The sequence below is a fragment of the Meles meles genome, chromosome 1, assembly GCF_922984935.1.
Source record: "Meles meles chromosome 1, mMelMel3.1 paternal haplotype, whole genome shotgun sequence".
Classification (NCBI taxonomy): Eukaryota; Metazoa; Chordata; class Mammalia; order Carnivora; family Mustelidae; genus Meles; species Meles meles.
In genome coordinates, this window is record NC_060066.1 from 144142572 (window position 1) to 144168073 (window position 25502).

The window sequence follows — 25502 nt, forward strand, 5'->3', positions numbered from 1 at the left end:
ATTGTTTTTGCACAACACCCAGTGCTCCATGCAAAACGTGCCCTCCCCATTACCCACCACCTGTTCCCCCAACCTCCCACCCCTGACCCTTCAAAACCCTCAGGTTGTTTTTCAGAGTCCATAGTCTCTTATGGTTCGCCTCCCCTTCCAAATTTTTTTTTTTAATAAACATATAATGTATTTTTATCCCCAGGGGTACAGGTCTATGAATCGCCAGGTTTACACACTTCACAGCACTCACGATAGCACATACCCTCCCCAATGTCCATAGCCCCCTCCCCCTCTCCCATAAAAGTTCTTTTTTTATGTTTCTCTATTCTCTATCCACTCATACATTTTTTTGATCCTTAGAAGAATGAACAAGATTTTTGCATTTTTATGACATTATAACTGGCTTCACCCCAAGAATACTGGACCTATAAGTTAGTCAAGAAGTAGCTCTATTAACTCCATTCAGTAGGATCCAATGTATTGTTGTATATTGTTGAAAACAGAACTAAGACTCAAAACCATATGTATAGAATGAATGAAGTATTAAAATATGCCAAGAGCAAACATGTCCTGTACCAATAACTTTTTAATATACCAATGTATATTGATTTCCATCTATTAAGAACTTAATTTTTTCTCTGTATGGAAGAGATATTGAGCCCAAGCAAGTAAAGGTAATCCTTAATTTATGATTCCTAATCTTTGTTAGGTTTTCAATGCATTTTCCTGATGACGAGGGATACTGAGCATATTTTCATATGTCTGTTGGCCATCTGTATGTTGTTTTTGGAAAAATGTCTATTCAGGTCCTCATTTTTAGTTGGATTATTTGGGCTTTTGGTGTTGAGTTGTGTAAGTTCTTCATATATTTTAGATATTTAGCCCCTTACAAATATCCTGATTTTGTGATAGATCGTAATTACTTTCACTCTTATTAATTCTCAACTTTCTATATATAACTTTTATGATCTACCAATTTAAAAACAAATAGTGCCCTTTAGAGTAGATGTGGTGTTGTCACTCAAAATATTAAAACGTTATGGGATGACAGAGTAAAATACAAGAAAGTTGAGGTGCGTGGGTGGGTTGGTGGGTTAAACATCTGACTTGGGCTCAACTTATGATATCAGGGTCCTGGGATCCAGCCCCATTTCCAACTCCCCACTCAGCAGGGAGTCTGTTTCTCCCTCTGCCCCTACCCCCCATATCACCACTCTTGCTTGGTCTCTCTCTTTTTTTCTCTCTCTCAAATAAACAAAATCTTTAAGAAAATGAAATACAAGAAAGTCACAGCATTATTTTCATCACATCTCAGTGAGTTTCAGATTTCAGAATAAATAGAATAAGGGTTTACCTTTTTAAATACTTATTTCAGGCCATGATGTGTTCTGATTTTTTTTTTTTTAAGGGAGAAGAAGGACCAGTTGGACCCTTTGGAGAACTGGGGCCAAGAGTAGGTATCATATAAATACTTTTGAAAAGTGCTTCTCTTAAAATAACTGTTATGTGAATGTCTTTTAATAGCACCAAATTTTAAGTTGTAATAAAGGACAAAAAATACTATAACCATACAATCCCTCTAAATAATATAAGCCTATAACTGGAATTTTCCAGCAATATTTTAAATGATATGCCTACTGTATATCTGCTTATTCCTTCAGTAGTTTTATGGTCTTAGTAATTTGTGCTAATTATAAAGTTTCTCAAAACTCAGGATTGTGAGATCAAGCCCCACACCTGGCTCTGGGTTCAGCACTAAGTCGACTTCAGATTCTCTCTCCCATTCTTTCCGTCCCTCCCGCTCATGCCTTGCTCACTCTCATTCAAATAAATAAATAAATCTTAAAAAGAAAAGAAGATTGATATTTTAACTTTGGCTATTAATTCTAGTTTGTATATATTTCTTAGCAATTTGTCACTCAGAAATGGCAGAATTTAATCTCTTTGAATGATCTTAGAAAAATATGAGCTACAATTATATTTGAGAAGAATTCTTGAATAATCTAATTGATGTAAATGTTCCACTGGAATTACCCTTCTCAGTAAAAACAACAAAAAATTCTCCTTCTAGTTGTTAAGGATTAATTGATGTGACAATGGTCTTTTTTTTTTTTTTTAATATACTAATAATATTTATTTATTTTTTTTTCAGCATAACAGTATTCATTCTTTTTGCACAACACCCAGTGCTCCATGCAAAACGTGCCCTCCCCATCACCCACCACCTGTTCCCCCAACCTCCCACCCCTGACCCTTCAAAACCCTCAGGTTGTTTTTCAGAGTCCATAGTCTCTTATGGTTCGCCTCCCCTCCCCAATGTCCATAGCCCGCTCCCCCTCTCCTAATCCCACCTCCCCCCAGCAACCCCCAGTTTGTTTTGTGAGATTAAGAGTCATTTATGGTTTGTCTCCCTCCCAATCCCATCTTGTTTCATTTATTCTTCTCCTATCCCCCTACCCCCCCATGTTGCTTCTCCATGTCCTCATAAAGGGCTAGTATCCAAAATCTATAAGGAACTTAGCAAACTCAACACCCAAAGAACAAACAATCCAATCAAGAAATGGGCAGAGGACATGAACAGACATTTCTGCAAAGAAGACAATGGTCTTTTAAAGCTAAATGGATTCTCTCCTTACTTTTATTAAGAATTAATGACAAAAAATAAGAATATCAGAAATGTATTGCTGTTTTATCACAAGACCAGGAGAGACAATTCTTTGATTACTTAATATTGCAAACAATTTTTAAGAAAAGTTTATTTTTATTTAAGTCATAAGATAGGTTAGAAGGAATAGAATTTGTAGATTTAACCTATTAAACCTATTAAACCTATTTAACCTATTAAATGGTACCAGTTTCTCAAAACTGTAGCCATTCTAGTGATATTCTGGGAATTTCTGTTTTCTAAACATGCCAGTAAAATTATGGAACCTAAATAAGATGTATTTTCTGTCAACTTTTTCTTCAGATAATATTGTGTGGTAATACATGAATTACCTATTTTCAAGTTCTGAAAATTAGCTCTTTAAGAATTTGGGCATGCATGACCAAAGAATACATTATTATGAAATAATTAAGGTGTGTGTATCACATTTATTTAGACTCACATGAAATACATCTCATTCTTTTTTCTTGAGAACATCATAACATGCAGGCTCTTAAAACATTTTTACATTTAAGGAGACAATAAATCTTTCCTTTGCACCTTTACCTCACTAGTACATATACTACACTATCCCACTGAAAGAAAAAGAGTTTTTATTTCATTTTTATGTGGCGTGAGTTATATAACAGAAAGATTATTATTATTTGAGCCCAGTATAATTGACCTCATTTAAAATTTAGTTCTCTAGAAAACAGGAAAACCACATTTGCCTCTTATCAACTCAGTCTTTTTTTTTTTAATTAATTTATTTTTTCAGCGTAACAGTATTCATTGTTTTTGCACAACACCCAGTGCTCCATGCAAAACGTGCCCTCCCTATTACCCACCACCTGTTCCCCCAACCTCCCACCCCTGACCCTTCAAAACCCTCAGGTTGTTTTTCAGAGTCCATAGTCTCTTATGGTTCGCCTCCCCCTCCAATTTTTTTTTTTTATAAACATATAATGTATTTTTATCCCCAGGGGTACAGGTCTGTGAATCACCAGGTTTACACACTTCACAGCACTCACGATAGCATCAACTCAGTCTTAATAGGTATTACTTTTGTTGCTACTGTTGTTTGAAGATAAATTTAAACCTAGTATTGCTCGAAGTATGTCGCATGAATCATTTCTAACCCTGAAAACAACCCTGCAGGATATTGTCCACATTTTAAAAATATTAAAATAAGGCCTTCCTATTACATGCTCAAACATAACCTGCTCAGGATAAAACTAATATGGCAGAACTTAAATGGACCGGAAGTAATGACTTCAGCACTAATGCCCTGAATTCCTTGATTTCAAATAGAGTTTAAATGTGCTGATACAGATTCCCATGAGATTCCTTTCATAATGTGATAAAATGTATAACTATTTCTTAATATACTATAATGCTTGAGTATTACATTATTTGAGATAAAAGAAATATTCACACTGAAACAATGTGAATTAAGTGTATTACTTTAAAATTCTGTAAATATCATAGACAAATCTAATAATTTAGACTCTTCATTACATTTCTTCACCTATCTCTGATTAGAGAGCAATTGATATTCAACAATAATAGGATGATTTTTGGTCCTTTGTTTTACTTTGTGCTTGGTAGAAAACCACTAGACAATTCCAAGCAAGGTAGAGGTAAAAATTAGAACAAATACTCCTATTTTTCTTTCTTAAACCAAACCAAACCAAACAATCCTCCAGCTTTTATTGTACTTTAACTACATATAAAAACTTCGGGAACTTAAAATTATATTTAGTACTTCTATCAATTTTTTTGATAGAGAAAAATAGGAGTATTTGTTTATGGATAGCAATAATAAAATCCAAATCAATAATACATGATAGGCATTAGAAATTAGTATTCTATTTAGAAATTGCCCCCCACACTTTTTTTACTCTCAAATTGAATTTGTCATACACATTGATTGAGGCATAGTGATCTTCTTAATATAATTTTGTATATTAGATATCAGTTTGATAGTAGGAATCACATACTATGGATTGATCTACCAAGTGTCTGGGATTTTGATTTCCTCTCCTTCAGTGATCTTATTCTCTACTCTTTGGGTACTACCTGCTGGAGTCATGACCTTTACCTTGTCATTGCCAATAATAGTAGCTTCTCCTTATTTCCAGTTTCAGACTTCTTACTCCCCAAACATAATCTCCTTTCTTTCTAGTGCATTCTATCTTGTAACCAATCCAATAGTCCCAGTAGAAATTTTAATCCATTGATCCGATTGCCTTTCCATTATTCCTATTTTCCTCAGAGACCTCACATCCCTACGCATCATGCTTAAAACACTAAATTATCACTTTGATTGCATTCTGATTCTATTCCCATACTCATTCACTTTTTTTTAAAAGATTTTATTTATTTATTTGAGAGATTATGTGCATAAGTTTGGGAGGGACAGAGGGAGAAGCAGACTCCTTGCTGAGCAGGGAGCCTGATCCGAGGCTCCATCCTAGGACCCTGAGATCATGACCTGAACTAAAGGCAGATGCTTAACACCCCAGGTGCCCCTCCATACTCATTTACTTTTAATTTTCTAATTATTATTTTATACTTTCTCTCTTCTTAACTCCATTCATTTCTCTCTACTTTTCATTCTTAGCCCATTACTTTGCATCCCAGTTCCCTGAGAAGATTGAAGTTTTCAGAGAACTTCTACAAGTTTCTACTACTGCTTCTATCTATCTCTCTGTCTATACCATTTACTTGGCCTTCCCTCCCGTTATTGTGAATGAACGGGCCGTTTTTCTGCTAGGTCAAGCTTCCACTTGTTTACTACATATCTTATCCTTTTGTCTACTGAAAAACATTGACTCAGCTGTTTCCCACTTTCATCAGCATCTTAATTTCAGTCTTTGTAATGGAACAATCCTATCAGCAAAGAAAGATGCTATTATTTTCAGTGAGGTCTTCTTTGGCAATTTTATAAAAAATTTGAACAAAACTCCTGAAACAGTTTGTATCTCCCTTCCTTGCTTAATTCTATGTCCTTCACATTTATCACTACCTAACATACTACATATTTTACTTATTTTATTAAGTGGTATCGTCTTCATTGGAATGTAAGCTCTATGAATGCAGGTATGAGTAGTGCATTCCTCAATCCCCAACCCCTAGAACAGTGTAGGGCACATAGTAGACAGTTAAAGACTGTAGAATGAATACTAATGGGTATGCTGAAATACATTTATCAAGTGTTTCATCTCATAGAATGGTCTGAATTTCGTAAATGTTTGGAAATTTCCAAAAATGAAAATCATGAAACATACCTTTTTTTTTTTTTTTTTCCTGTTCTCTTCTAGGGAAAACCAGGTCAAAAGGGTTTTGCAGGTGAACCAGGACCAGAAGGCTTAAAGGTAAAGTAGCTGACTTATTAGGAGTTATAAAGTATAGTTTTCAAAAAGATAAAATTATGACTTTCATAAAAATATAAAATGAACATCTAAGATTTTGTTCAACTTATTAATAGGGAACCAGTGATATGTTAAAACTGACTGAAATAACATTTGAAAAGTTATATATCTTTATATTTACATCTACGTTTATATCTTTATTTCTATATCTACATCTATATATGTGTGTTTATAAATATCTATAATGTGACTGTGTTTATATCTATATCTTTATTTGGATAGGTATGCAGTTTAATAAAGAATTGCTAAATTTGTGGTGAGATATAAAATAAACCACAATTTGGGGGGCTGTCCATTTCACTGGACAGAATTCTACAAGTTAATAAGTTTACCATCTATATCTATAGATAGATAGATAGATAGATAGATATTTTTTTTCCCCTACCACTCTGGGTCTTTCAAGCAATTATATAGTGATTGTAAGTCCATTCCCTAGAAAATCACTAGGTGGCCTTCACTACTTTATGTCATTGAAAGAATGCAGCCCCTACTTTTTTGCTTTGTTTCCAAGTTTTGTGTGACTTTTAAACACCAACAAATATAAGGTAATGCACTGGTTTTATAGGGGTAACACTAAGGTCTAAAGGAAACTAGCTTATAAGAATTGGTGGTTTATACAAATTTTAAACTCTAGGAAAAATTGAAAATTTTTATAGCATTATAGCTCAATTTCTTAAAGTTAGAAATCATCATTTATAGCAAACTGTTTCTGTGATCCTAGAATCTAGGAAACAGATGAACAATATTTTTTGAGGTCAATTAACAAAGGAAGACGAACTAAACTATTTTCTGATGTGTCAGCCTGTCTCTCTGTGGCTGCAGTTATCCCGGGGGAATATGTGTACCTGACTTTCAAGTTATACACAAAAATGGAAACACAGTATTTATAAACAGAAAGCTTAATTCTGCTTGATTGAGATTAATCACTATATTGCCAGAGAGCTCTAAACAAACCCACCTGTGAGCTACCATCCAGTCAAACTTGCCAGAAACTGAATCTCAGTCATAGTGACATCCTGCTTCCTTTCTAGAATCACCCAAGCTTTTAGATTTGTTCCCCAGAAGAAGAAGAGTTCTTTACTGTTCAGCTCCTCATATTTTCCCTGAAATTTTAGTGTTGGTGTATCACATAGCTATTCACTAGAACTGGTGTTCCCTTGGGGAACCTGGCATTCCTGGGGGGAGCACCTGGGAGTTGGTTAAGAGTCATACCACCTTTTACAGAACCCTAGGATCTCTCTTCTCTTCCTAGGCCTGGGGAAATATTCCTCTCTCTCTTGTTGCCCTCAAAGACCAACTCACCTCCTATCTTCAGCTCTTTGAAAACTAAAGCAGGAATGCAGGTAATCTGCAAGCAACTTCTGCTTTCTGCCTGTTAACCCAAACCTCCCCTAAGACTATGAACTTCAAAACAGTTCATCTCCCTTGGAATTTGAAAGGGGTGTTGGGAAAGGAGGGGGAAATGCAAGAAAATTAATAATCTATATATCATTCTGACCCCAGATTTTCTAAGAAAACTATCTAGTGAATTGTCAAAAACTAGGATATAAACTACTGCAATGCTTCATTCTTTATTGTATATCCAAGTGCCTACAGAAATTAAAATGAAAATTAGTGTAGTCTTTGAAAGTTCATTTCAAATTGATTAGTCATATGAGTATTAGGTTTCAATGCTTAAAATCAGCACTAGCCAATAGAGTATATAATATGAATCACAGATTTGAGCCACAATAAAGAAGTGAAAAAAGAGATCAATTTTAGTAATATATTCTATTTAACCCCAAATAAGAAAATAGTATCATTTCAACATGTGATCAATAGAATTATTAATGAGATATTTTATATTCTTTTTGCTACAAAGTCTTGGAAATATAATAGGGATTTTATACTTACGTCACATTTCAGTTCACACTAGCCAATTTCAAGCACTCAGTAGCTATCTATATGTTTTTAGTGACTATAATATTGTTCAGTGCACCTTAACATCTTACTACTCTATTCTGCAATATAATTACTAATTTTTAAATGGCGATTGATGGTTTAATTTCCTATTTCTATAAATAAAACATATATTCTTGTCAGATTAACTGTGCATGGTACCCTGAACTTAATCTTCTACCTTTCATTAATCTATGCCTTTGTTCGGCCTTCCCTCATGCTGTCCCTCAACACCAAAAATAGATCTTTCTCATCACCAGTGAAATATCACCTATTCTTCAGAGCCCAACTCAAATATAGTTTCATAATATATTACTTGGAATCATTGACGTTTGGATTTTCAAAAGATAATATGGTGAATATATTACATTTTACTTAACACTGCCAGCAGGCTATGGGACAGCCCACTATAATTAGAAATATTAATATTTCTGTGGTGAAATATAAGGGTGTTCAGTTAATTAAAATAAATAAGACTATACATAGCCTCACTCAGGTCAGATAAAGCATTGTTGTCAAATAAAATCAGGTTAGGCCAAGTTGGCTACCAAACAAGTTTTGAAAACCTTTGAGTTTTCAGAGCGTTATGGACTGGAGACTGTGGTTAAGGTTATACACATGCATTACCTCCCCAGTGAAGCCATCTCTAGCTGTACTAGCCCACAGCACACGTGCTCCTCTGAACTTCCTTGCCTCTTAATTGTGGTGGGTATTCTACTCTATTCAGTGTTGAGATCTTTTCTCCTGAAACAGAGAATTCTGTGGACAAAGCCTTTATTTTTTTCTTCTTAATACCTTCCACAACACCTACCATTCTGCTTGTTACAGAATACACCTCAATAAATATTTCGTTTTAAAAATTTTACTTGCAAAAGTGTTTTAAAAGTGATTAAAAGTTATAAATAGAAGAGTGTCACTTTAGAAAATAGCAGAAAGATTATGTTCCACAGAAAAACTGTAACAGTTACAGAGTTTTGAATAACTAAGGTTTTCTTTGCTTTTTTTTTTTTTGGAATTTGACTAATTACATTAAACGAAAATGGAAACAATGTCATGAGTGATCTTGTTTGAAAATAATCATTTTTACAGCTTTATTTTATTTATTAACAGGGAGAAGTAGGAGATCAAGGAAACATTGGAAAGATTGGTGAAACAGTAAGCTTATTTTATGCTCTTTCATTTTTACCATCATCTGTAAGCCTCTTTAGGAGTCATGTTAACCATCATCTGTGCTTAATAAAATTCACAATAAAAAATTCTTAGCTTCTAAAAATTTCAAGTTACTTGTGATGTGACAAATCTACTGTATGGGAGAAATGAAGGGAAATAGAGTTACTGATATTTTTGTCCAATATAAATTATATTTGTAATATCAGGAGCATTCTTGTTTCTAATATTTGGTCTTTAATTTTAGTTTTGACAATTTCAATCTAAATTTGATCTTAAGATTTTTCATTGTTAAAAAGCTATAACTTACCAAGCCATAAAATAGTTAGTAAGCTTGAAAATATTTTTCTTTAGATTTGAAAGATCAAGCTAAGAGGTGAAGTATTAGAAAATATATTATAATTTCTTTCCTCAAAAAAAGTTTGACTTGTTTAAGTTTACATTTCTGTGCAAGTAGGAGGCTTTGTGTTGTAGTTGAATCTGATATGTTAGAAGTAATTTTATTTTCTGTGCTGGGGAAAACCAGCTAAAATATTTTCTAACAAATGAACCCATATAGCATATATAAAGTGATGAATTCCATTGATGCAAGGCAAGTGAATTTATTTACAAAGTGTGCTGGGTTATCACAAAGCAAGTGGTACCATTTAATAGGTTAAATCTACAAATTCTATTCCTTCTAACCGATCTTATGACTTAAATAAAAATAAACTTTTCTTAAAAATTGTTTGCAATATTAAGTAATCAAAGAATTGTTTCTCCTGGTCTTGTGATAAAACAGCAATACATTTCTGATATTCTTATTTTTTTGTCATTAATTCTTAATAAAAGTAAGGAGAGAATCCATTTAGCCTTAAAAGACCATTGTCACATCAATTAATCCTTAATAACTAGAAGGAGAATTTTTTGTTGTTTTTACTGAGAAGGGTAATTCCAGTGGAACATTTACATCAATTAGATTATTCAAGAATTCTTCTCAAATATAATTGTAGCTCATATTTTTCTAAGATCATTCAAAGAGATTAAATTCTGCCATTTCTGAGTGACAAATTGCTAAGAAATATATACAAACTAGAATTAATAGCCAAAGTTAAAATATCAATCTTCTTTTCTTTTTAAGATTTATTTATTTATTTGAATGAGAGTGAGCAAGGCATGAGCGGGAGGGACGGAAAGAATGGGAGAGAGAATCTGAAGTCGACTTAGTGCTGAACCCAGAGCCAGGTGTGGGGCTTGATCTCACAATCCTGAGGTCAGGACCTGAGCTGAAACCAAGAGTCGGACACTAAACCGACTGTGCCTCCCAGGCACCCCAAGAGCATTTTTTCTTAACATAACCTCATATGTTAAACTTCTAAGTGTTATTTACTTAGCAGTATTGGACTGGTTCCACACCGTATAAGAACCCGGTTTCCTAAGTGGGAACGGACTGTGTTGGCAGATAGTGGATTTCTGTTATTAGAGGGAAATTAACCTTTATTGAGCATTTATTTGTTATGTGCCAGGCATAATACAAAGTGATATTTAATACTGTGGCATTGCATTTAATTCTCAAACAATTTTAAAAGACACATTTTGTTATTCCAGTTTTTGAAATGAGGAAACTGAAGCACAGTAAGTAACCTGTTCAAAGTTACACACCTAAAAAATTCTGGAATTGAGATTTTAAACCTAAGATCCAAACTCAAAATCTAAATCTGAAAATCTAAAGTATCATACCCTTTATTGAGGTATAACTGACAAAGTTATATTTAAAGTGTATGTGATGATTTAAGGATCCCCACCATCAAGTCATTTAATATAGCTGAGGATGTTTACTGTTAATTAGCAGCCACTTGGACTACAAGTTGTAGAGAGATTTCAGGCATCAAATATATTATCAAACAAGAGGGCCTTTTCATCTTTGAGGTTCCATCTTTCTCATTCAGGATAGGAGACAAAAAAAAACTTCAGTGGCGATATTGAGTTAATTTAAAATATATAAAATGCCTAAAGAATATTTTATTTACTATTATTTTATTATTATTTTTATTATTTCATGTTATTAATTTCAAAATCTTATAAGTATAGTTCATCTAATCTAGAGTTCTCTTAAAACAAAACTCATAAGAGATATAGGAAGATATGATCACACTTCCTGACATCAGCCTTATAATTTGAGGATATCTAAGATTAGTTGTATTTGCATAGCTAGTTTTTACTTTTCCCAATCTTTTTGTACATCTTTTAATTGCCTTTACTGGACCTCCTCCAGTTTTGTGTCTTTCTAGATCTATAAAAATTAGAAGCCAGTTTGTGAATACAGCATGCCAAGCACAGCGGCCCAATCTGTATTTCATGTCTATATACTTTTTGCATTCATATGCTGTAGGCAAGTAATTAATTTCTATACATGTGCCCTAAAAAGTCTGTGATTCCAAACGATACCCCTCATCTTCTGCACTCTAGCATACTATTTTTTTTTATGAACAAATCTGGAATTATCCCACCTTAATAGCCAGTCCTCTTTGTCTTTAACTTTCTAGGCTGAAATATTTGAAGAGATATAAAAGAGAAAATAATCTAATTTTTTTAGTATTGATCAAGAGATCAGAATTAGGATCGTGGATAGACATTATAAGGGGACAGTTTCCTTTGTAGGCAAAAATATTTTAGTAGAATTTCTAACACTCAGACTCTCCCATGGAGTGATTCAACACCTCATTCTTAGAAGGTTTGGATGATTTTCTTCAGTCATTTATTCAGCAGATATTTATATTATATTCATATTATCCTTCATAAAATTTATAGTCTGTTGGAGGTTTGACAAATTTTAAATAAATCTGTGTAAAGAAATGCATAGTTATAAACTGTGATATATTCTAAAAAGGAAACGTTTAAAGGACTGTGACAGAGTTTCCAAATTTAGATCAGAAAATGAGAGGTCTGTTTTGGGGAAATGACATACGAGTTACAACCTATGATCTGGCTAGGGAAGAGTAGGAGAAAGAACATTCCTAGAATATGCAATATAGGAGACTTAATACCTTTGGACTTATCTTGCTTCAGAGAAATTACTTAATTTCTCTGAATATTTCTCTAAATATCCTCTAAATAAATACTTCTCAACAGTAAAAGGATAAAAATAATAACTGTTTCATGGAGTTTCTTGTGAGGATTAGACATGGTAATGTCCTTAAAGCACTTATCACAGAGCCAATCAGGTAGTTGAAAACTCGAGCAATGTTAGCTATAATGGTGGTGGTGGTGGTGGTTATTGTTATATGGAAAAGCATTTGGCTGTCTTAGGAACTGAAAGAAAGCCAGTGTGGATAGACTTTGGTGAGCCAAGGGAAAAGCAAACTGAGGGGCTATTAGTAAAGGAGGCAGGAGCCAATTCTTTCGGGGCCATGTTTATTGCTTTGGACTTGATCCTGAATTAGATGGAAAATCATTGAAGTATTCTATATAAGCCAATGACAGGATTTAATTTGTGTTTCACAGTCATGCTGGTGGCAATGGATTGGTAAATTGGAACATGGTTATGAGGATTAGAGTATAAGAGGGTAACCAGTTAGAATGCCATTGTGGTAGCCTAAATGAGAAAGAAAGTTGACTTGGGCCAGGGCGATGGCAGTGGATATAAGAGAAGTGGATGCATATGAGATATATTTGAGGAGATAATTTGCACATAGGCTGCAAAAAAAAGGGAAGGATCCTCATCAGTCCCTAGCATATAGTAGGCCTTTGATAACTATTTATGATTGATGAGGGATATTTGGGAAGCATAAGAAATTAGTATATATGATGTCTAAGGATAATTCCAATTCTAAGAATCTAGGAAGCTTTTCTAAGAATTTAAATGTTCCTGGTCTTCCTCTCACCTGCCAATTTGGCTTCTTTTCTCTGGCTCTCCTCCAGTTTCATTATGTCCTCCTGCTGTTATAGCAAACAGAACTAGATTAAATATTTTAGAGGCAACAGTTCCACAGCCTTCTTCATGAAGGGGATAATAACTTCTATTTCCTTTATTCCTGATATAATAAAACTATGTAGGCCCTTTCCTGTAGAAAAACAAACAAAACAAAACAAAAACAAAAACAGAAAACCTGGGATGTCTTTGGAAAACGATTGGCATTGACCCCCAGGATTCTTTTCTGGTTTGTTATTTTGAATATAAAATTTGGAATTTTTTTTCATAAAGTGACTACATGAAGTTTCAGTTGTAACTTTTCTACTTGAAGGTATTATTAAGAGTGTCCTATAGTCTGGCATATTGATTTACCTCCTAAAGTAGAACTCAACTACTTGACTTTATATCATTTATTCCTTAATTTATCAATTTAGCATAATTTCATAAGCAATCTACTGTGTCCTCTCTGTTTTTCTGCCTGCCCTCTGGTGTGCTAGTGTATAGTAAATGACTGAGGAGCAGAAAGGAAGAGGAAGAGGAAAGGCCATGGATAATCCTCAAAATCAGGTATTCCACTTCTCATTACAAAACCTTTAGAATCATAGAGCTTCTGATGGTTGATTCTAAGTTGGTTTATAACCAGTTCCTTCAAGAGCAAATAGAGGTGTGGAGTCAGAGGAGGAAATGAAAGGAAGGAAATCTATTTATTGGAGATTATCTCATTTAATCTTGAAACAACCCTAGTAAGATAAAACTTACTGACATTTTGGAAGTGAGGAAATTGAAATTTATTGAAGTGTTCAAATTTATACAGTTAGTAAGCAGTGGATGTGGGTTTCATATCTGAATTTTCTATTTCCTATTCCAAGTTTCTTTTAGCTACATCAAAAATCACTTATCCTGTCTTTATTTTCTATAAGTTGGCCTATTATCTTGTTCTCTCTTTTTATTTTACATTTTATTTTATCTGTGTTGTTAACAAACAGTGTTATATTAGTGTCAGGTGTACAATATAGTGATTCAGCAGTTCCATGTATTACTCAGTGCTCATCAAGATAAGTTACTCCTAATCCCCTTCACTTATTTCACCCATCTCCCACTGACCTCCCTTCTGGTAGACTTCTGATGGTTCTCTGTTGTTGAGTCTGTCTCTGGGTTGTCCCTCTTTTTTTTTTTTTCCCCTTTATTCATTTTTTTTCTTTAGTTGCACATATGAATGAAGGCATATGGTGTTAGCCTTTCTATGACTGACTTATTTCGCTAGCATGATACTCTCTAACTCCATCCATGTTGTTGCAAATGATAAGATTTGATTCTTTGTTTTGGCTGAGTAATATTCCCTTGTAGATATACACCACCTCTTCTTTATACATTCATTTATCAGTGGACACAAGGGCAGCTTCCATAATTTGGCTGTTGTAATTGATGGGGCAGTAAACATAGGGTGCATATATCCTCTTGAGTTAGTGTTTTTGTATTCTTTGGAAATACCTAGTAGTGTGATCACTGGACTGTAGGGTAGTTCTATCTGTACTTTTTTGAGGAACCTTCATACTGTCTTCCACAGTAGCTATACTAGATTGCAATCTCACCAACAGTGCATGAAGGTTCCTTTCTCTCCACATCCTCACCAACACTTGTTGTTTCTTGTGTTTTGGATTTAACCATTCTGACAGGTGTGAGGTAATATCTCTTTGTAGTTTTAATTTGCATTTCTCTGATGGTGAGTGCTGTTGAGCATCTTTTCATGTGTCTTTTGGCCATCTGGTTGTCTTCTTTGGAGAAAAGTCTGTTCATGACTTCTACCCATTTTAAAATTTGACTATTTGGGTTTTTGGTGTTGAGTTGTGTATATTTTTGGATACTAACCCTTTATTGGATATGTCATTTGCAAATATCTTCTTCTATTCAGGAGGTTGTTTAGATTTGTTGATTATTTCCTTTGCTGTGCAGAAGCTTTTTGTGTTGATGTAGCCCAATAGTTTATGTTTGCTTTTGTTACCCTTGCCTCAGGAGACATTTCTAGAAAAAAATTCTCTACTGCTGATAGAGAAATTACTGCCTGTGTTCTCCTCTAAGATTTTTATGTTTTCAGGCCTCATATTTAGGTCTTTAATCCATTTTGAGTTTGTTTTTGTGTATGGTGTAAGAAAGTTGTTCAATTTCATTCTTTTGCAAGTACCTGTCCAGTTTTTTCAACATTTGTTGAAGAGACTGTCTTTTTCATATTGCATGTTCTTGCCTCCTTTGTCAAAGATTAATTGACTATATAATTATAGGTTTATTTCTGGGTTTTTTAGTCTGTCCTTGTCGCGGCCAGCGCGACAAATCGACCAGGAACATGAGGGTAAGAGGATGGTGAAAAGAAGTTCAGAGACAAAGAGATGGGGGCAGGAGGAGCACTGAGGAGGATGTCCAACAATGCCGACTTTATTCAGGGCAGTGAGGCATTATATACCCAACAGTAACTATTTTCAGCTGGTTACAAAAGACTTTGCTACCTGCACAAAAAACCTCCGGACATCCCCATTACCTACTTCTCAAGGTCTAATTACAGACCCTTTAGTTTCTTGTGAGAACTAGTGAGAAACGAACGAGGTGCACCTGCAGGCAATGGCTGATGTTAGTACAATTGTCCCGTATTGATACAAGAAGTAACAGCAAACCTGAAAGTGATTTATGAGCTGTGCTGGAACAGCAAGGAACAGTTAAGTGTTTATGACCCCAACCAAATTGCTCTCATTTAACTAGTAAACATGTGGGAAGTCACATTGGCGAGCGCACAACACATAGCACAGACCCTTTCTCAGTGCTACTCAACTTTTCCATCCTAAGCCTTTTGTTAGGCTATTCGGACTTTAAAGGAGACACGAGTCAGGGCCTGGTTTGGTCCTCCTCTCAAGCCTTATCACAGCCTCCCACAGTCCTATTGATCTATGTGTCTGTTATTATGCTAGTACCATGCCGTTTTGATTACTATAGATTTCTAATACAACTTGAAGTCCAGAATTGTGATCTCTCCAGTTCTGTTTTTGTTTCTTAAGACTGCTTTAGCTCTTTGGAGTCTTTTGTGGATCCATACAAATTTTAGGATTGTTTGGTTTAGTTCTGTGAAAAATACTGTTGGTATTTTGATAGGGATTGCCTTAAATGATTGCTTTTGCTTAGTATAGCAATATTTATTCTTCCAATATTTATTCTTCCAATCCATGAACATGGAACATCTTTCCATTTGTTTGTGTTGTCTTCAATTTTTTCATCAGTGTTTCATAGTTCTTAGAGTACAGATCTTTCACCTCTTTGATTAAGTTTATTCCTAGCTATTTTATTATTTTTGGTACAATTGTACATGAGATTGCTTCTTTTTTTTTATTTCTTTTCAGCGTAACAGTATTCATTGTTTTTGCACCACACCCAGTGCTCCTCCCTATTATCCACCACCTGGTTCCCCAACCTCCCAGCCCCCCCCCCCCCCGCCCCTTCAAAACCCTCTGGTTGTTTTTCAGAGTCCATAGTCTCTCATGGTTCACCTCCCCTTCCACTTTCCCTCAACTCCCTTCTCCTCTCCATCTCCCCATGTCCTCCATGTTATTTGTTATGCTCCACAAATAAGTGAAACCATATGATACTTGACTCTCTCTGCTTGACTTATTTCGCTCAGCATAATCTCTTCCAGTCCCGTCCATGTTGCTACAAAAGTTGGGTATTCGTCCTTTCTGATGGAGGCATAATACTCCATAGTGTATATGGACCACATCTTCCTTATCCATTCGTCCGTCGAAGGGCATCTTGGTTCTTTTTCTTTTCACTACATCTGTATCTTTGGGGTAAATACCCAGCAGTGCAATTGCAGGGTCATAGGGAAGCTCTATTTTTAATTTCTTCAGGAATCTCCACACTGTTCTCCAAAGTGGCTGCACTAACTTGCATTCCCACCAACAGTGTAAGAGGGTTCCCCTTTCTCCACATCCTCTCCAACACACGTTGTTTCCTGCCTTGCTAATTTTGGCCATTCTAACTGGTATAAGGTGATATCTCAATGTGGTTTTAATTTGAATCTCCCTGATGGCTAGTGATGATGAGCATTTTTTCACATGTCTGATAGCCATTTGTATGTCTTCATTGGAGAAGTGTCTGTTCATATCTTCTGCCCATTTTTTGTATGATTATCTGTTTTGTGTGTGTTGAGTTTGAGGAGTTCTTTGTAGATCCTGGATATCAACCTTTTGTCTGCACTGTCATTTGCAAATATCTTCTCCCATTCCGTGGGTTGCCTTTTTGTTTTGTTGACTGTTTCCTTTGCTGTGCAGAAGCTTTTGATCTTGATGAAGTCCCAAAAGTTCATTTTCGCTTTTGTTTCCTTTGTCTTTGGAGACATATCTTGAAAGAAGTTGCTGTGGCTGATATCGAAGAGGTTACTGCCTATGTTCTCCTCTAGGATTCTGATGGATTCCTGTCTCACGTTGAGGTCTTTTATCCATTTCGAGTTTATCTTTGTGTGCAGGATAAGAGAATGGTCGAATTTCATTCTTCTACATATAGCTATCCAGTTTTCCCAGCACCATTTATTGAAGAGACTGTCTTTTTTCCACTGTATATTTTTTTCCTGTTCTGTCGAAGATTATTTGACCATAGAGTTGAGAGTCCATATCTGGGCTATGAGATTGCTTCTTAACTTTTCCTTCTGCTACTTCATTATTAGTGTATAGAAGTGCAGTGAATTTCTGTACATTGATTTTGTATCTGCAACCTTACCAAATTCATTTACTAGTTCTACTAACTAGTTCTACTAATAAATTCATTTATTAACTCTACTAATTTTTTGGTGGAGTCTTTCTGGTTTTCTATATATATAGTATAATGTCATTTCCAAATAGTGAAAGTTTTACTTCTTCCTTACCAATTTGGATGTTTTTTGTTCCTTTTTTGTCTGATTTCTATGGCTGGGGCTTCCAATACTACATTGAATAACAATAGTAAGAGTGAACATCCTTGTCTTATTCCTGACCTTAGGGAAAATAAAACTCTCAGTTTTTCCTCATCGAGTTTGATGTTAGCTGTGGGTTGTTCATATAAGGCCTTATTATGTTGAGGTATGGTCCCTCTAAACTTACTTTATTAAGGGTTTTTATCATGAATGGATCTTGTACTTTGTCAAATGTTTTTTCTGCATCTACTGAAATGATCATATGCTTCTGCTCTTTTCTCTTGTTGATGTGATGTACACATTGATTGATTTGTGAATACTGAACCACCATTGCAGCCTGGGAATAAATCCCACTTGATAGTGGTGAATGATTTTTTTAATGTATTGTTGGGTTCAGTTTGCCTAAGATTTTGCTGAGGATTTTTGCATCTATGTTCATCAGAGTTATTGGCCTGTAGTTCTCTTTTTTGATAGTGTCTTTATATGCTTTTGGTATCAGGGATGTTGGTCTCATAGAATGAATTTGAAGTTTTTTTTTTCCTCTTCTATTCTTTGGAAAAATTTGAGAACAGGTATTAGCTTTGCTTTCATGTTTAATGAAATTCATCTGTGAAGCCTTCTGGTCCTGGACTTTTGTTTGTTGGAAGTGTTTTGATTACTAATTCAATTTAATTGCTGATAATCAGTCTGTTCAAATTTGCTATTTCTGCTTCAGTTTTGGTAGGTTATATGTTTCTATGAATTTTTCCATCTCTTCCAGGTTGTCCAGTTTGTTGGCATATAATTTTTCATAATGTTCTATTACAATCCTTCATATTTCTGTGGTGTTGCTTATTATTTCTTCTCTTTCATTCTGATTTTATTTGACTCCTCTGTTTCTCTTTCTTTTGTGTGTGTGAGTCTGCCTAAAGTTTTATCAGTTTTCTTAATCTTTTCAAAGAACCGGTTCTTATTTTCATTGATCTGTTTTATTGTTTTTGAGTTCCTATATCATTTATTTCTGCTCTGATCTTTATTATTTCCTACCTTCTGCTGGTTTAGGGTTTTCTTTGTTCTTTTTGTGGCTCTTTATGTGCAAGTTTAGGTTGTTTATTTGAGATGCTTTTTACTCCTTGGGTAGGCCTGTATATACTTCCCTCTTAGAATGGCTTTTAGAGTATCTCAAAGATTTTGGACCATTGTGTTTTCATTTTCATTTTTCTCCATGTAATTTTTGATTTCTCCAGTTTTTCAGTTGACTCATTCTTTGAGCATATTCTTTAAACTCCATATATTTATGCTATTTCCAGACTTTTTCTGGAAAGAAGTTCTAGTTTCATAGCATTGGGGTCAGAAAAGATGCATGGTATGACTTCAATCATTTTGAATTTTTTGAGACTTGTTTTATGGCCTAATATATGATCTATTCTGGAGAATGTTCTCTGTGTGATCTTGAAAAGAATGTGTATTTTGTTGTTTTAGGATGGAATGTTCTGAGTATATCTGTTAAATCGATCTGGTCTGGTGTGATTATCTTTCCTTCACCTCAGGGTGGTAGTCACTTTGAAGTGGTCCTGGCCCCTGAGGGAGCTATTTGAGTGCTGCCAGGCTTGTAGCACTACTTTGGACAGGCTTGTGAGTGTATTGGCAGGGACTTGCTGCCACTGCTGGGACCAGCCAGGCTGGTGTGGGGCACACAGTTTTAGCATGGTGTCCGCCAGTCTGCTTGCAAAATGAGACCTGCTGCTGCAGTTGCTGGGACTGGGACTGGCCTGGGTTGATCCACAAAGTGCACTGGTCAGGAGACATGGTGTTGGCAAGTTTAGTGCTGGTCTTCTAGGGGAAGGGAACTACTGCTGGGATACTTGGGCAAGGGTAACTGAAAAGGGCAGATCCCCTGAAGCCCCACCTGCTGAAGGGATGGGGCTTGGTATAAGCTATTAGGTAGTAAATTCTGGCACTGTGCTGATTCCCCCAGGTGGCAGTGTGTTTATGCTGGGGTGAGGGGGCAGGGATGGAGACAGTGCCTGCCAGCTCCTTTGTTTCTGGATGGTCTTCCTGTGATCTCTGTCCTTAGACGCTCTCCAAAATGAGTAAACTACTCTCCTGCTTACAGGTCCCAAGGCATCTTTCAAACTGCTGTTTCAGTGCTGTATCTGTGGTGTGTACCTGTTTGTCCTGTGATCTCTTTAAGGATGGGATTTAGTTTCCTCTTACCTTCTGGGCTCTCCCAGAGCTGAGCCCACCGATTTTTAAAATTCCAGGTTTTAAAACCTGCTGGTTATAAGAACTAATAAAATTTGGCCCCTTTTAAGAGAAATCATAAAGATCAGAGCAGAAATCAATGAAATAGAAACCAAAAAAACAATAGAAAAAATAAATGAAACTAGGAGCTGGTTCTTTGAAAGAATCAATAAGATTGATAAACTCCTGGCCAGACTTATCAAAAAGAAAAGAGAAAGGACCCAAATAATAAAATCATAAATGAAAGAGGAGAGATCACAACTGACACCAAAGAAATACAGACAATTATAAGAACATACTATGAGCAACTCTACGCCAACAAATTTGACAATCTGGAAGAAATGGATGCATTCCTAGAGACATATAAACTACCACAACTGAACCAGGAAGAAATAGAAAACCGGAACAGACCCATAACCAGTAAGGAGATTGAAACAGTCATCAAAAATCTCCAAACAAACAAAAGCCCAGGGCCAGACGGCTTCCCAGGGGTATTCTACCAAACATTTAAAGAAGAACTAATTCCTATTCTCCTGAAACTGTTCCAAAAAATAGAAATGGAAGGAAAACTTCCAAACTCATTTTATGAGGCCAGCATCACCTTGATCCCAAAACCAGACAAGGATCCCACTAAAAAAGAGAACTACAGACCAATATCCTTGATGAACACAGATGCAAAAATTCTCACCAAAATACTAGCTAATAGGATTCAACAGTACATTAAAAGGATTATTCACCACGACCAAGTGGGATTTATTCCAGGGCTGCAAGGTTGGTTCAACATCCGCAAATCAATCAATGTGATACAACACATTAATAAAAGAAAGAACAAGAACCATATGATACTCTCAATAGATGCTGAAAAAGCATTTGACAAAGTACAGCATCCCTTCCTGATCAAAACTCTTCAAAGTCTAGGGATAGAGGGCATATACCTCAATATTATCAAAGCCATCTATGAAAAACCCACCGCAAATATCATTCTCAATGGAGAAAAACTGAAAGCTTTTCTGTTATGGTCAGGAACACAGCAGGGATGTCCATTATCACCACTGCTATTCAACATAGTACTAGAAGTCCTAGCCTCAGCAATCAGACAACAAAAAGAAATTAAAGGCATCCAAATCGGCAAAGAAGAAGTCAAACTATCACTCTTCACAGATGATATGATACTATATGTGGAAAACCCAAAAGACTCCACTCCAAAACTGCTAGAACCTGTACAGGAATTCAGTAAAGTGTCAGGATATAAAATCAATGCACAGAAATCAGTTGCATTTCTGTACACCAACAACAAGACAGAAGAAAGAGAAATTAAGGGGTCAATTCCATTTACAATTGCACCCAAAACTATAAGATACCTAGGAATAAACCTAACCAAAGAGGCTAAGAATCTATATGCAGAAAACTATAAAGTACTCATGAAAGAAATTGAGGAAGACACAAAGAAATGGAAAAATGTTCCATGCTCCTGGATTGGAAGAATAAATATTGTGAAAATGTCTATGCTACCTAAAGCAATCTACACATATAATGCAATCCCTATCAAAATACCATCCATTTTTTTCAAAGAAATGGAACAAATAATCCAAAATTTATATGGAACCAGAAAAGACCTCGAATCGCCAAAGGAATATTGAAAAAGAAAGCCAAAGTTGGTGGCATCTCAATTCCGGACTTCAAGCTCTATTACAAAGCTGTCATCATCAAGACAGCACGGTACTGGCACAAAAACAGACACATAGATCAATGGAACAGAATAGAGAGCCCAGAAATAGACCCTCAACTCTATGGTCAACTAATCTTCGACAAAGCAGGAAAGAATGTCCAATGGAAAAAAGATAGCCTCTTCAATAAATGGTGCTGGGAAAATTGGACAGCCACATGCAGAAAAATGAAATTGGACCACTTCCTTACACCACACATGAAAATAGACTCAAAATGGATGAAAGACCTCAATGTGAGAAAGGAATCCATCAAAATCCTTGAGGAGAACGCAGGCAGCAACCTCTTTGACCTCAGCCGCAGCAACATCTTCCTGGGAACAACGGCAAAGGCAAGGGAAGCAAGGGCAAAAATGAACTATTGGGATTTCATCAAGATCAAAAGCTTTTGCACAGCAAAGGAAACAGTTAACAAAACCAAAAGACAACTGACAGAATGGGAGATGTTTACAAACGACATATCAGATAAAGGGCTAGTATCCAAAATCTATAAGGAACTTAGCAAACTCAACACCCAAAGAACAAACAATCCAATCAAGAAATGGGCAGAGGACATGAACAGACATTTCTGCAAAGAAGACATCCAGATGGCCAACAGACACATGAAAAAGTGCTCCACATCACTCGGCATCAGGGAAATACAAATCAAAACCACGATGAGATATCACCTCACACCAGTCAGAATGGCTAAAATTAACAAGTCAGGAAATGACAGATGCTGGCAAGGATGTGGAGAAAGGGGAACCCTCCTACACTGTTGGTGGGAATGCAAGCTGGTGCAACCACTCTGGAAAACAGCATGGAGGTTCCTCAAAATGTTGAAAATAGAACTACCCTATGACCCAGCAATTGCACTACTGGGTATATATCCTAAAGATACAAACATAGTGATCCGAAGAGGCACGTGTACCCAATGTTTCTAGCAGCAATGTCTACAATAGCCAAACTATGGAAAGAACCTAGATGTCCATCAACAGATGAATGGATAAAGAAGAGGTGGTATATATACACAATGGAATACTATGCAGCCATCAAAAGAAATGAAATCTTGCCATTTGCGACGACGTGGATGAACTAGAGGGTATCGTGCTTAGTGAAATAAGTCAATCAGAGAAAGACAACTTTCATATGATCTCCCTGATATAAGGACATAGAGATGCAACATGCGGGGTTAGGGGATAGGAGAAGAATAAATGAAACAAGATTGGATTTGGAGGGAGACAAACCATAAATGACTCTTAATCTCACAAAACAAACTGGGGGTTGCTGGGGGGAGGTGGGGTTGGGAGAGGGGGAGGGGGTTACGGACATTGGGGAGGGTATGTGCTATCGTGAGTGCTGTGACATGTGTAAACCTGGTCCTGGTGATTCACAGACCTGTACCCCTGGGGATAAAAATACATTATATGTTTATTAAAAAAAAAAAAAAAAAGGATGAATACCCAACTTTTGTAGCAACATGGACGGGACTGGAAGTGATTATGCTGAGTGAAATAAGTGAAGCAGAGAGAGTCAAGTATCATATGGTTTCACTTATTTGTGAAGCATAACAAATAACATGGAGGACATGGGGAGATGGAGAGGAGAAGGAAGTTGAGGGAAATTGGAAGGGGAGGCGAACCATAAGAGACTATGCACTCTGAAAAACAACCTGAGGGTTTTGAAGGGGTGAGGGTGGGAGGTTGGGGGAACCAGGTAGTAGGTAATAGGGAGGGCACGTATTGCATGGAGCACTGGGTGTTGTGCAAAAACAATGAATACCGTTACGCTGAAAAAATAAATTAATTAATTAAAAAAAAATTTGGCCCCTCTCACTTTCAAAGCCAAAGGTTATGGGGATTCATCTTCTCCATGCAGGCTCCCTTGTGTGACAGTCTTTTCACTACCCCTATGCCTCCAGCTCCCTCCCCTACTCCATGGTTGCCAGTTTTTTGTTCCCCACTGTTGGAGACACTGTTGCCCTTTGTACCCTCTCTGATGTGGCCTCTTCTTTACCTTTAGTTGTGGATTTTGATCTGCCAGTCTTTGGGTCGTTTTCCAGGTTATTTACAATATGAGTGCTACCTAATTGTATATGTGGAAGAGATGAGTTTAGGATCCTCTAACTCTGTGTCTTCCCAGCCTACTCTAGTTGTCCTGTCTTTTAAATGGAAACTTGGGAATCCATAGTTAGATTCAGAAATGAGCAAAATAAAATTTTACTTCATAATCTCTTAGGTCAAGCTAGCAACTAAATTTTAAAATATTGTCAAATGTTATTAATTTCTAAGAATTATTAAAACATAATTTAGTATATTTACAACGGAATCAGGAAAGATTTTGAACAATCTGGAAGAAAATATTTAAGAAGTGCTCATTGAAAAACTTCATTTAATACAGTGATGAGTTGCTCTCCGGTATTACCATAAAATTATTATCAAACTTCATACAAGTTTATTTTACTTAATAACTTCCATTTCTTCTTTCATTAAAAGGAGAATGCTACTTTAGATGGACTTACCTAAATCGTAAAAAGTGACTCATATTTTCTTTTTTTTTTTTTATTTTTTATTTTTTTCCATTTTATTTATTTTTTCAGCGTAACAGTATTCATTCTTTTTGCACAACACCCAGTGCTCCATGCAAAACGTGCCCTCCCCATCACCCACCACCTGTTCCCCCAACCTCCCACCCTTGACCCTTCAAAACCCTCAGGTTGCCCCAACCTCCCACCCCTGACCCTTCAAAACCCTCAGGTTGTTTTTCAGAGTCCATAGTCTCTTATGGTTCGCCTCCCCTCCCCAATGTCCATAGCCCGCTCCCCCTCTCCCAATCCCACCTCCCCCCAGGAACCCCCAGTTTGTTTTGTGAGATTAAGAGTCATTTATGGTTTGTCTCCCTCCCAATCCCATCTTGTTTCATTTATTCTTCTCCTATCCCCCTACCCCCCCATGTTGCTTCTCCATGTGACTCATATTTTCTTGAGGAAAAGTCCCAGAAGAAAGTAAAACTCTATCAAACTAACCTTATAGGGTCTCTGTAGTCTCAGTGCTTTTATCTTAAAAATGTCATCTATCCCTTCCTGTTTCCAAGCTGCACACAGCATACCTGTGGGACAGCTACAAAGCTGTTGTATGTCTCCTACATGGCAGGGAGAGGTAATTTTTCTCAGAATGGAAAGTTACACAAAATTTATATCTATCATACGTACAATCATGAAAAGGATATTTACCTGAATATAATAAAAATACCTACTATTTATTGAAAATCTGTAACATTTCAGATACTTTGTCTACGTTATATCATTTAATCCGCACACAGGATCTAGGAAACAAAAATCACTTCTCTTTTATACAAAAGAAAACATGTTTCAGAGAAGTTAAGAAATTTAGCACCCTGCTTCCTCTTAACAATGAGAGGAAGATTCCCAATAGCTTTTCTAATGAGTACATATTGTCCTGTTGTTACTATGGAAGTTAGAGATTATGGGGTCCCAAGTACCACATTATCCTTTGAGGAAGAGTCTCAAAAACATACTGAAATTATTATGTTTTAGGATCCTGTATTTGACATTTATCATCTT

At 36.0% G+C, this 25502-nt stretch overlaps 1 protein-coding gene across 1 annotated transcript in view; it reads left to right on the forward strand.

The window, feature by feature from the left end:
- Window positions 1–25502, forward strand: part of COL24A1 (collagen type XXIV alpha 1 chain) — a 395306-nt gene that overhangs the window by 163024 nt on the left and 206780 nt on the right. The window contains exons 23-25 of the mRNA XM_045980771.1: window positions 1400–1444; window positions 5959–6012; window positions 9118–9162. Of these exons, the coding sequence (XP_045836727.1) occupies window positions 1400–1444; window positions 5959–6012; window positions 9118–9162 (144 nt within the window). The remainder of the gene's footprint in view (window positions 1–1399; window positions 1445–5958; window positions 6013–9117; window positions 9163–25502) is intronic.